Source organism: Capricornis sumatraensis, chromosome 13, assembly GCF_032405125.1.
Source record: "Capricornis sumatraensis isolate serow.1 chromosome 13, serow.2, whole genome shotgun sequence".
Taxonomy (NCBI): Eukaryota; Metazoa; Chordata; class Mammalia; order Artiodactyla; family Bovidae; genus Capricornis; species Capricornis sumatraensis.
The window spans coordinates 58,402,999-58,416,503 of NC_091081.1; the positions used below are offsets into that span (position 1 = coordinate 58,402,999).

The window sequence follows — 13,505 nt, forward strand, 5'->3', positions numbered from 1 at the left end:
CTTCTCCTCCTGCCCCCAATCCCTCCCAGCATCAGAGTCTTTTCCAATGAGTCAACTCTTCACATGAGGTGGCCAAAGTACTGGAGTTTCAGCTTTAGCATCATTCCTTCCAAAGAAATCCCAGGGCTGATCTCCTTCAGAATGGACTGGTTGGATCTCCTTGCAGTCCAAGGGACTCTCAAGAGTCTTCTCCAACACCACAGTTCAAAAGCATCAATTCTTCGGCACTCAGCCTTCTTCACAGTCCAACTCTCACATCCATACATGACTACTGGAAAAACCATAGCCTTGACTAGACGGACCTTAGTTAGCAAAGTAATGTCTCTGCTTTTCAATATGCTATCTAGGTTGCTCATAACTTTTCTTCCAAGGAGTAGGCGTCTTTTAATTTCATGGCTGCAGTCACCATCTGCAGTGATTTTGGAGCCCAGAAAAATAAAGTTTGACACTGTTTCCACTGTTTCCCCATCTATTTCCCATGAAGTGATGGGACCGGATGCCATGATCTTCGTTTCCTGAATGTTGAGCTTTAAGCCAACTTTTTCACTCTCCTCTTTCACTTTCATCAAGAGGCTTTTTAGCTCCTCTTCACTTTCTGCCATAAGGGTGGTGTGATCTGCATATCTGAGGTTATTGATATTTCTCCTGGCAATCTTGATTCCAGCTTGTGTTTCTTCCAGTCCAGCGTTTCTCATGGTGTACTCTGCATAGAAGTTAAATAAGCAGGGTGACAATATACAGCCTTGACGTACTCCTTTTCCTATTTGGAACCAGTCTGCTGTTCCATGTCCAGTTCTAACTGTTGCTTCCTGACTTGCATACAGATTTCTCAAGAGGCAGGTCAGGTGGTCTGGTATTCCCATCTCTTTCAAAATTTTCCACAGTTTCTTGTGATCCACACAGTCAAAGGCTTTAGCATAGTCAATAAAGCAGAAATAGATGTTTTTCTGGAACACTCTTACTTTTTCCATGACCCAGAGGATGTTGGCTTTTTACCTATATAGAATAGAAAACTGTAAATAATTTTTTAGAAAAATGTTCAAGTCTTTTAGTGGATAATGTGAAGAGATTTTTTATCATCTATTTTCATACAGTAAATCATGAGTACCTTTAGAGTCTAGAGAGTGTGTAATACAAACAACACTATAGGACAGGAATTGGAGCATAGAGAGACAGTGATTTAAAACAAGGTGTAGAACTTCTCACTCTTTATTCCAGAATCTTTTCCTGATACCTAAGACATTATGCATGTGTCCGTATTCTAGTTTAACGTCTGTATCCAGGTGTCTGAATGTTCAGTTGCATCTTTTAAGGAGTCCTATTCAAAATGACCATCTTAGGATGATCACAGGTAAATCTAAATATTGAACAAATATTTGATGTAGCTGTTGGAAATAGCATGTACAGTCATTGATGGTATTTCCTCATAGGTAGCAAGGATGACATATCAAAAATAAGGAAGCAAAACAGAAAAACCAGGCCCTTCTTTTAAAATTGTTTTCTCTTGATACTATATACCAAAAAAAAAAAAAAAAAATGTAGTTGAGGCCTTTAAGCTCTTGCATTTCTACCAGTATAATTTTGGTCATGATCTACTTCTTTGTCATTTAATCTCACCAACTGGTAACAGTATCTTTTTCGCTTAGTAGTATTTAGGTAAGCTGGTGAAAATACACAAACAATCTTTACTTTTGGAGGGTAGGAACAGAAACAGTCTTATCTCTTTCGAATCTCAGTGTCTTCAGATTTCCTGGATGTTTTTCTCTCTTCGTCATTATACACAAGAGATATAGTGTTTTGTTTATCAGAGGTGCTGGAGGGCGAAAGGGGAAATGGTCTCTGATGCAAAGTCAAGGTGATGAAGTTCCCTTTTTTCTCTGTAGCATTTCAAAATTGTCTCATAAAAATTGACAATTTGAATAACAAAATATTGGAAGAGTCAGAAACTAGCAAATGAAAAAGCAATTTAAATATGGAAAGATCTATAATATATAAGAAAAAGAGAATGAGTTTTACAAACATTTGCCATAGAGTAGCTGATACACTTTTAAATCTTCACCAAATTCAGGACCGAGAACTTTAAGAGTTTACATTTTCATCTTCATAAATGTGATTGCTTAAGTAAGGCTGAATTAACTTCTTTAGTTTAACTCAGCTATAAAATAATGTTACTTGGCCACAGGGAACATTGATTAATTATAATTTATTGCTAATAAGATCTATTCCCTAATTTACCAGTTTGTGATTAATGGAATTCATTACAAGAGTGAAAAGTTCCAATCAATTCAAAGTTTTGAATGAAGAGTCACTATAAAAACTAGACAGAGCTCAAATATTTGTTTCTAACTGGGATCTGATCATCTCAAAATAGTACTCAATTGAGCTTGGTTTTCTGGCTCTAATAAGTAAGAAGAGTAGAAATGTAGCTTCTTTTCTTTTCTTTTTTCCTTTTTCTCATTTTTGACAGTACGACACAGCTTATGAGATCTTAGTTCCCCAACCAGAGATTAAAACCAGGCTCACTGCAGTGAAAGCACCAATTCTTAACCACTTGACCACCAGGGAATTCCCTAGACATGTAGTTTCTGCTTTGCATTCCACTTCTCTGAACCTCTATTTCTCACCTAAAAGTTCAGGTAATAATACATGATTTATCATTTTCACAAAGTTGTCCTGAAAAGTCAAAGACACATGAAAGTCCTCTGCAAGACTATGATGGAATGACAGTAATTAACAAAAAGGGGAGACAATTTATGTTAGGGACACAGAACCACTATTTTTCAGTTGAAGATCTAGTCCATTTGGGGCACTGTGCTGAGGATGAAATTAGGAACACAGCACCTGGGCACCAACTCCTGGAACATGCACAGCTGCACCTGGCAGACGCACATCCATGGGGCAGTGAGAGCACAATAAGAATACCAAGGCCCAGAAAGGCAAGGAGTAGCTCCTGGCTCTGACTCAAGCCTCAGCACTTCCTGGTTTCCAAGGCTGAAACAGCATTAACAAAGATTTGGAAATAGCATGTACAGTCATCGATGGCATTTCCTCATATGTAGCAAGAATAGCATCAAAAATAAGTAAACAAAACAGAAAAACCAGACCTTTCTTTTAAAATTGCTTTCTTTTGATACTATATACCAAAAAGAAAAAAAAAGATAATACTGTACCCCCAAAAAAGTACTTAGTGGTGAAGGACAATGTTTTGTCCTCATTGGGGTTGTGCTTTGGTCTTCAGCATGCCTCTCTGACTCAGTCTCTGAGAAAGAAAATGCTGCTTGAGCCAAATCAGCCTGAACTTAAGCAGAACCAGCCTGAATTTTAACCATGTTTTGGAGTCATGTCCCACCCAAATGAGGTGCTCCTCCAGCTCTGCACTTGAAAGGGTATTCAACTCTTCAGACAGTTTAAGCAACTCAAACCAAGACAGAATCTTAGAGAGTAAGGATTCCAGCCTGGGTCTCCTAGAATGGATGGAAGGGTTGCTCATAGGAAGTTGCTAATTCCCTCCTGTTTTTCACCTCTGGAAACAGCGATTTCACATGGTTCAAACTACCCTTCTGTTTTCTCGCTCTCAAAAGTTTAGGACCATGATATGATAAGCTATAGAAGTCTCTTTGATCTGGCTTCTATCAGTATGCTCCCACGCTGTCCTCAAAAGAAAAAGAGTAACAAGCTCTATTCTTAATGATTTCACTTGCAAATCCTTTATTTTGTTCTAATCCAACTCTGCCAGAAGTTCATTGACTTCACCAACAGGAACTTCTGAAATGTCTCTTAGTTGGTGCTATAGACTAAATATTTGTGTTCCCCCCACAAACAGATTCACAAATTTGTATGTTGAAATCTAAACCTCAGTGTGATTGTATTAGGAGGTGAAACCCTTGAGAGGTGATTAGACCATGAGGGTGAAGCTCTTATGAATGTGATCCCTGCCTTTATAATGTAAACCCCAGAGAACACTTGGTCTCTTCTACCACATGAGGACACAGTGAGAAGATCACCATCTATGAACCGGGAAGTGGGTCCTACCAGACTGGAATCAGCCAGCACCTTGTTCTTGAAGTTAGCCTTCAGAACTGTGAGAAAGAAATTTCTGTTGTTTTAAACTACCCAGTTGATGATATTTTCTTGTAGCAGCCTGGACTAAGACAGTTGGATTCAATGCTTTTGGTAAGGTCAGGATGACTGCCACAAATGACACGAATCCATAGGACCTAAATCAAAGTCACTTTTTTATTTGGGTAGGCAGATGTAGAAGCCTGCATTTGAAAGTGTTGTTGTTTAGTTGCTAAGTTATGTCTGACTCTTTGCAACCCCATGGACTGCAGTATGCCTAGCTCAAACTCAGTCCAGTGAGTTGGTGATGCCATCCAACCACCTCATTCTCTGTCACCTTCTTCTGTTGCCCTCAATCTTCCCAGCACCAGGGTCTTTTCCAATAAGTTGGTTCTTTGCATTGGGTGGCTAGGGTATTGGAGCTTCAGCTTCAGCATCAGTCCTTCCAATGAATATTCAGGATTGAGATCCTTTAGGATTGACTGGTTTGATCTCCTTGTTGTCCAAGGGACTCTAAAGAGTCTTCAGCACTACAATTCAAAAGCATCAGTTCATCCATTTTTTATGGTCAAACTCTCACATATGTACATGAAAAACCATAACTACTGCAAAAACCATAGCTTTGACTATACAGATTTTGGTCAGCAAGGTGGTGTGTCTGCTTTTTAATATGCTATCTAGGTTTGTCCTGTCTAGCTTTTCTTCCCAGGAGCAAGTGTCTTTTAATTTTATGGCTGCAATCACCATCTGCAATGATTTTGGAGCCCAGGAAAATAAAATCTGTCACTGTTTCCACTTTTTATCCTCCTATTTGTCATGAAGTGATGGGACCGGATGCTATAATCTTAGTTTTCTGACTGTTGAGTTTTAAGCAGCTTTTCATGCTCCATTTTTACCCTCATCAAGAGGCTCTCTAGTTCCTCTTCACTTTCTGCCATTAGAGTGGTATCATCTACATATCTGAGGTTGTTGATATTTCTCCTGGCAATCTTCACTTCAGCTTGTGATTCATCCATCCCAGCATGTCGCATGATGTACTCTGCATGTAAGTTAAATAAGCAGGCTGACAATATACAGCCTTTTGTATTCCTTTCCCAATTTTGACCAGTCCACTCTTCCATGTCTCGTTTTAACTGTTGTTTCTTGGAGTGCATACAGGTTTTTCAGGAGATCAGCACGGTGGTCTGCTATTTCCATCTCTTGAAGAATTTTCCACAATTTGTGATCCACACAATCATGGCAACCCACTCCAGGATTCTTGCCTGGAGAATCCCACAGACAGAGGAGACTGGTGGGCTACAGTTCATAGGGTCGCAAAGAGTCGCACACAACTAAAGCAAATGAACACACACACACAATCAAAGGCTTTAGCATAGTCAATGAAGCAGAAGTAGATTTTTTTTCTGGAATTCCCTTGCTTTTTCTATGATCCAACGGATGTTGACAATTTGATCTCTGGATCCTCTGCCTTTCTAAATCCAGCTTGTACATCTGGAAGTTCTCAGTTCATGTACTGTTGAAGCCTAGCTTGATGGATTTTGAGAACTACCTTACTGGCATGTGAAATGAATGCAATTGTATGCTAATTTGCATATTCTTTGTCATTGCCTTTCTTTAGGATTGGAATGCAAACTGACCTTTTGCAGATCTGTAGCCACTGCTGAGTTTTCCAACTTTGCTGGCATACTGGGTGCAACATTTTAACAGCATCATCTTTTAGGAATTGAAATAGCTCAGCTGGAATCCCGTCACCGCCACTAGCTTTGTTCATGGTAATGCTTCCTAAGGCCCACTTAAGTTCACACTTCAGGATGTCTGGGTCTAGGTGAGTGACCATGCCATTGGCTATCTGGGTCATTAAGATCTTTTTTTGTATTTGAAAGGGTACATAGGATATAAAAATAAAACTGAAATCTCAGGTACTTACATGGGGGAAAAAAATGAAAAGATAGGTTAAAAATAGAAAAGCATCAAGCAGTGATACATTTACTGTCTTGTTGAGCAATATGAGGGCACCACAATAATTCACCAATAATTTACCTTGTTCTTCATGGGCAAGGATGTGTAAAAGCATGTTTGTTGCCTGAGGTAACTACTTACAAGTTTGGTCTACGTGAAATCCTCCACCCACCCCTGGCTGGATCCTATCTGCTTTCTTCTTTCCATGACCTGTAGCTCCTTCAGTCACCTCTGAGTTTTGGTTTACTTTCTGTATAGAGAGCAGGTGACCAGGGGCACCTTAGGCACCAGGAAAAGGAGTATGTATATTATTCTAGTGTGCCAACTCTGATTAGTGGGGTTTTCTTTCAAACAGTCATAGAGGCCAGATGGAACTATAGGGTTGGCCAAAAAGTTCATTTGAGTTTTTTCCATAAGATGTTACTGAAAACACAAGTGAATTTTTTGGTCACCTCAATACATGATTTCTATTGAACAATGACAAAATAGCCAGGAGAAGTAATAGAACAATAGAAGCTGGGCACTTCCTAGCCTTCAAGGCCTAACTAAAGTTGACTCTTACATTTATTTCATATTCTTTCTCTGTAGCGTGTTTTTCTTCTATTGTAAAACATATCCACTCTTGGACTTCCCTCCAGGTAGAGATAACTAAATTCTGTATCTAATTACTATTTGCTTAGATGGCATGAATTTTTTCCCACTGTATTGATGAGTGTCACGATCATATTGGATAATATTTAAAGTATGGACCCTGAAGACAGAATTCCTGGGTTGAATCACTCCTTGTGTGTATGGCCATGAGCCAGTTACACATCCTCTCCTTATATTTCTCTCAGCTGGAAAGTGTTGATGTGGGCTGAATAGCTTTTGCTGTTATTATTATCTCACACCCAAAAGGTGGAGGCCCTTTGGTGAGGGTAATGCCCACTACAGCTTTGACACAGGTCTTTAAATCTCCCAGGTGAGATGCCTACCTGTTCTTGGCCACTAATTTGCTAAAAGAATGTCAATTAGTTCACTTCTGTATTTTCTCATTTCCACAAAATCATTCATGTTTCCTGTCTTCTAACGTCAGCCTGACTTGAATGGCTTCTCTTGGAATTATTAACTTACAGTCCATTTCTATGAGCTCATCTGGATGGTTTTTCCCCTAGCAGTCCCACAGATTTGCTCTCTGATCAATAACTTCCTATTTCATGCATCACTCTATTATTTTATTTTATCTTGTTTAAACCTATTTACTTAAACATATACACGAAAAAAAACTTACTGAGAAACTGGGTTAGTCATACATTACTGTTGGGAAGATTGTGAAATGGTACAACTGCTCTGGAAAACCGCTTGGGGGTTGCTTTAAAAACTAGTCACAGCTCCACCCCTCCTGAGTGACAGTCATACTCGGAAGGAGGGCGAGGTCACAGTACCTCCCACAGCCTCTTGTTCCCTGTGCTAGAAGAGGTCAGGCAAATGTTTGTGGAGGATTTAGAGGTCTCAGTGAGGGAGGAACTTCTTTATGAGCAGCATCTTCTATTTCTTGTAAGCTGGGCCATTCATCAAAGTGACTAAATTCAAAGACAGAGAAGAAAAACTGAAGTTTGTGCTTGTCTGCTTTGACCCACTCAGAATCCAAATCTTAGGCTTTGCTAAGTGAAATTTATTTATATGAAAGATCAATTAATATGTTGAATCTGTTTGGGAGTACTTGCTCCTCTGAGTCCTGAGAACAAATCAAGATAAATTCACCAGGTACAGGAATGAAAAAGTGTGAGGAGATCTTTCTTTCTTGTGCAGTTATTTTTTTTTTCCAATTAACAATGTGTTTGACCTCAAGTATATTTTTTCTTTCAGAGAGTTTGCAGTGGCATGCATGTAATTAAATTTTGCAACTTCCTTACTACCAGATGGCAGTGGTACGTAATGCACCTCCTTGTCCTCATACTGTTTGTGTTCCAGATCTGCAGGTTGGACCCAGCTCTTAGGAATGGACACACTGACAACCAGGTAACTCTGATGGTCATCAGATACATAAATAAAAGAGGCAACAGCAAACCAGCAATAGCAATAGAAAACAACAGAGGAAATGAATATAACCATTCATTTCACTTACATTCTGAAAAGGTTTGAATGAAAAGTATTAATATGATGTTTGCAAAAATTTAGTAAACAGAAATCTCAATTAAATAGAGTTGGAAGTTCAGAAGGGAAGCTCTCATACCCTGCAAGGATAGCAGAGCCCAATGGGGAAAAGAAAAATTCATCTTCTTTCCTGGAAAGGATTCTGCCAATGAAATCCCAAGGCCTGTTTGTTTACCAGAGCCCTTCCAACTTCCTTTTTCCCTTTATAAAAGTGTTCTCCTTCCCTTGCTGTGTGGGGACTTGTGCATGGCTCACCATGGCTACGAACCCCGAATTGCAGTTCTCTGTTGATTCCAAATAAACCCATGTTTTTGGAAGAAATATCTGGCCATCTATTTGTTTCAGGTCAACGTGTTCAAACAAAATATTTACCTACACTGGCTTTAATTCTCTTAAAAGAAAAAAAAAGCTCTTTTCAAATTCTGATTTGAAACTGATTTTATGCCAACAAGAAACTGAAATCAGCCAACAACTGGTTTCATGGCTGTAATTTTTGAAACATATAACAACGTGACTTAACTGATTCGGTATTCAAACTTACCTTGAATGACGAAAACTTAAAAATGATAATAATGTACTGCTTTTTGCATTTGTTGTGCTACTGTTGACCATGATCAGTAAGAAATACATTCCAGATTGTTTTGGTACTGCTGATGCAATTGCGCTAAACTATAAACCACAAGCTATTACTGAACATCATGTTTCTTAGATTGTCACCTATAAATAAACTGGGATTCAAAGTGGATCTGTCGATTTTCTGAAAGAAAGTCAACTTAGAAAACGCACAACATGGAAGTTGCCAGTTAAGTTTTATTTTGGGCAAAATGAGGACTGCAGCCTGGGAGACTGCACTTCAGAGAGCTCTGAGAAACTGCTTCAAAGAGACATATGGAGGAAGGTCAGTATATACATGATTTTGGTGAAGGGGGAAATACATGCAATCAAGCACATGTTTTTCCAGAAGTTTTCTGCTAGTCAGGAGGAACAGTTTCCACCATGAAGGATTTTAGTGCTTTTCGAGATATGAGGAGATACAAGAGTTGGCCTCATAAAATAGGCTCCTGAAAATGTCTAACGATGTGAAGACCTGTCCTGCCAGTTTTTTTCCTCCTGAGCACAGAGTGCCTCACTTTTGCTCTCCACACTGAACTCCTTTCAGAGGGTGTTGAAACTCAATAGAGGTGGCAGCAAATAATTTAATCTTCATAGAGATAGAGGGTAAGTACCCATGGCAAACGCCAATTTGTAGTTGACGGAAAACAGTGCAAATATTTTAAGAGTTGCAAGTTGTTCTTAATGGAAAACTGAATATGTGAAGTTTTGTTTCATTTGTTAATACTTTGGATAACATTTTACTTTTTCTAAGTATGCTGTTTCAGAGTCTTACTCTCCTGCGTTTATTTCATAAATTGAAGACATATGATACTGATATCAAAGGGAAAAAGCCCATCATAACTAGTCTTTAGATCATTCCCTTTTGCAATGATTGTATATAAATAAAAGATACCAGCTCTTTACTTCTCACTTATTAATTGTATTTAATGAAAATCAGTTGGCAGTTCAGTATTTGTTACCCACCTCTCTTGCCAGCTAGATATGAGAAGGTATGGTTAACATATTTAAATCTGGATAACTTAATAAGCAAGTAAATAGAATATTTCGTTGATGTATAACATTTACTATTTATTGTCCAAATCTAATTTCCTATATAAAATATATGGGTTATGGGCGGGGGGGGGGGGGAACTAATCATGCAATTACATTACAACTCAACAGTTGTATTCCTGGGCATTTATCCCAGAGAAGACATTTTCACACAAAAACTTGTACATGAATGTTAATAGCAGCTTTGTTTTATCTGAAAACTGAAAACAACCCAAATGCCCTTCAATGGATAAACAACCCAGGTGTATGCCCATATCACGTAATACTACTCAGTGAGAAATGACCTACTGACATGCGCAACAATGCGGATGGGTTTCAAGAATCTTATGCTGAAGGAAATAAGGCGATCCCAGAAGATAACATACTACATGATTTTATTTATGCAGCATTCTTGAAATGACAAAATTACAGAAATGGAGAACAGATTCGTGATTGCCAGAGATTTAGGAAGGAGTAGGTGTGAAAGAAAAGTGGCAGCCTGGGCAATCTGAAGACTGAGAATCTTTCTTTATCTTGACTCTACCAATATAACCTGGTTATAATATTGTACTATGTTACAAGCTGTTACCATTGTGGGAACCTGGATAAAGAATAAGATGATCTCTGGGTATTATTTTTTATAACTACATGTGAATCAACAATTATCACAAATTTTTTTAAGTTTAATTTCTAAAAATCTGTGATTTTTATTTGTTGTTTATTTTTTCTTTGGATTAGTCTATGTCATATTTGTATAGGGTGCAATGTGATCTTAACATAAAAGATATTTTTTACTTATATTCTACATTCAGCCTCATTAAAAAAAAAAAAGGAGTTATTTTAAACTGGGTACTTTTGTTACATGTTGTTACATTTAGAAGACCACAACTCAGTCGATAAATCATCTGCCTCAATGCAGGAGACCTGGGTTCGATTCCTGGGCGGGGAAGATCCCCTGGAGAAGGAAATGGCAACTCACTCCAGTATTCTTGCCTGGAGAATTCCCTGGACAGAGGAGCCGGGCGGACTACAGCCCATGGGGTCGCAATAAACACAAAGATTCCCCTTGATAGTTTTGACCTACTTCTTGGTTTCATTGTTAAACGTTCTGCTATCATTTCTCATACGTCTAACCTTTCTGTCATTTATTTTAATATTTCAAAATCATAACATGAGGAAAGTGCAAAGCTGGTTTGGTACAAAGTGGCTTTAAATAGTCCAATACCCACAGCACGTATGGACAGCGGTGTTTTGGGAGAGGAAACAAAAACTTCTCTCGCCAGACAGCCTGGAATCTTTGCGCTGACTTTGAACTTCTCTCCAACAGTCAGCAGCGCGCTAACGGTAATAGGCCGACAGTCCTGAGTGACGTCTGGACTCCAGGTCGGGGCGGTGCAAGCTGCGCGCCACTGCCCTGCTTTGAGCTGCTGACGGATCCCGGCGGTGCTTTAATAGCGGTCCTACGTGGCAGAATTGGGAACTGCAGGCACTCGGCGGCATCCTGGACCCCTGCGCGGAGGAGCGGCAGCCCCGTATTTTCCTCTAGCCTTCGCCCAAGGAAGAAAAGCACTGGAATGGAGCCAGGATGCTCCGGGCCTGGCCCTTGCCGCACTGAGCACGAGTGCAGCGGCCCGGGGTCACAGTCCTAGTGCCGCTCCAGCAAGCGGGGGAGGAGTGATAAGCCATTTGTGCTTGGCTTGGCACGCCCTGGACCACCCTGTGGAGTTCTCAGGGTTACCGGGCTTGGAGGAAGGAGGGGAATGAAGAGTTCATTGGGCTTGGGAATGTTCAGTTTGGGAAATTAATGCCAAGCAGCCTTCCGAAATGGTCCTTAGGTCCAGTTTCTGTTCGTATTATCCAGTCTGGGTGTTGTGATTTTTTTTTTTTTTTCCCTTCTAGTAGTGTGAAAGGGCAAGTTTTAATTTGCTTCTTCAGAACCTGCTTTGCTCCCATTCTTCCCCATTTTACTAAGAGGCATCGCTGCCCGCCCATACCCTCAAGCCGGATCCTAGGAGTCGTCCTGAATTTCCCTCTCCTCTCTCCGTATCAACAAGCCCTGTTGCTTCCACTTCCAAACACGTCCTTTTCTCTCCACTTCATTAATGACTTTCTCAAAGCTTCCAAAGATCTCCCTCTGCCCCTAGTATGCAAACACAATGAGCTTCCTGAAGTATGAATCAAATTCTGGCATCCTCCATTCAAAAGCCACCCCCTCCCCACCTCTCCAAATTCCTCTGTTTACTGGTCTCCAGCCTTGTGGACCACCGCCGCCTTCTCTTTGACCATGTCAGGCCTGTTTGTACAAACTGAGGAGGGCTCTTCCCTGTCAATGGCGGCCTCACTGTCATCCTTCAGATCTCACTTCTAAAGCCCCTCCACAGAGAGGCCTTATCTAAAGGAGGATCCTCACACCTAATCAACTCCAGCCAACTACTCTTTCATATCACCAGGTTTCTTCTGTCATAGATAGAGATTCTGGTATTTATTGTTTATCCCTTCCACTGAAATATTAGTTCCATAAAGGCTAGACTGTTTATCTTGATCACAGCTAACTTTGCAATACCAACCACAATGTCTGCTTAGAGAAGGCATTCAATATGTTTGAATTACTAAATAGATGAAAAACCATTTAGTCTACTAAAAAATTGGGGATGGTGGTAAATGTGGCTACTACACTATGAAAATGGATCAGGAGGTATGAGAGTTCCACAGCAGAGATTCACTCAAAACAACGACATGCATTTTACATGAAGTCAGAGGAACCCCTTCCCAAACACAGAACAAGTATTCCTGTGGACTCACCTGCTCTGGAAATGGGATACATCTATTGGAAATATTTAATTTTTTTAATGTTAGAACTAAAACAGAGACATTAAGAGAAATGAATAACATTAAACCAAGCATTATTTATAAATCAAGATCCTAATTCACAGTATGTTATAAAATTGGAAGTGCTAAGTAATATTATTCTTGTATCTTTCACATAAACAAAATTTTTAGAAGAGCTGATGGCCATGATATACAATAGAGTTTTTATACCATAGCCTGGAAATTGCTTTTTGAACAAAAACAAACAAACAAACAAAAACTCAGGACACAGAGAAAGCAACTATTTTAAAAACTGATTTCACAGTAATTATTCTACATATTTTGAGTTATCTTTACATTACTTATAGGCGTGTCAAATAAATTCATTTCTTTTCCTGTTAATAAAAAAGGTACATTCACAGAATCAGTGCACTCAATAAAAAGTAAACAGATGAAACAGGATACCTAGAGTCAACAATATCTTCAAGGCCAAGTCTAGCCACTCAAAACCACCAACTTCTGTTCATTTTCAACGACTCCTCTCATATTTAAGATTTCAAATATGACTGGTTCAGTAGGCCAGTTCTTCAGGACGACAGGATGTGTAGCCCAACACAGGATTACCCAAAACTACGTTAACATTTCCAGGATGCTGGTGTGAAGTCCACAGAGTTTTGTGCATAAAAATTAAGAAAGTCCAAGACTGATGTTCAAGGCCAGGAGCATCCATCTTCCAGTCCTGTACTGGTTGAAATCCTAAGGCTACCTTTCATCAGACAAGAGAGCAGTCCGTTCCTCCTCTGTGCCAAGGATATTTTGAAGTTCAGATCTATATTGAAGGAAAAAAGAAGCCAACCTCAATATTTCTCACCTTAAAAAAAAAAAAAACTCAGTACCTA

The 13,505-nt window shown here is 39.5% G+C and overlaps 1 protein-coding gene across 2 annotated transcripts in view; it reads right to left on the reverse strand.

Annotated features, from left to right (window-relative positions):
- Positions 1-12,042: 12,042 nt before the first annotated feature.
- Positions 12,043-13,505, reverse strand: part of SLC18B1 (solute carrier family 18 member B1) — a 35,406-nt gene continuing 33,943 nt past the window's right edge. For both annotated transcript variants that reach the window (XM_068984826.1, XM_068984825.1), the window contains exon 14: positions 12,043-13,435. In XM_068984826.1, the coding sequence (XP_068840927.1) occupies positions 13,369-13,435 (67 nt within the window). In that variant the 3' untranslated portion in view covers positions 12,043-13,368. The remainder of the gene's footprint in view (positions 13,436-13,505) is intronic.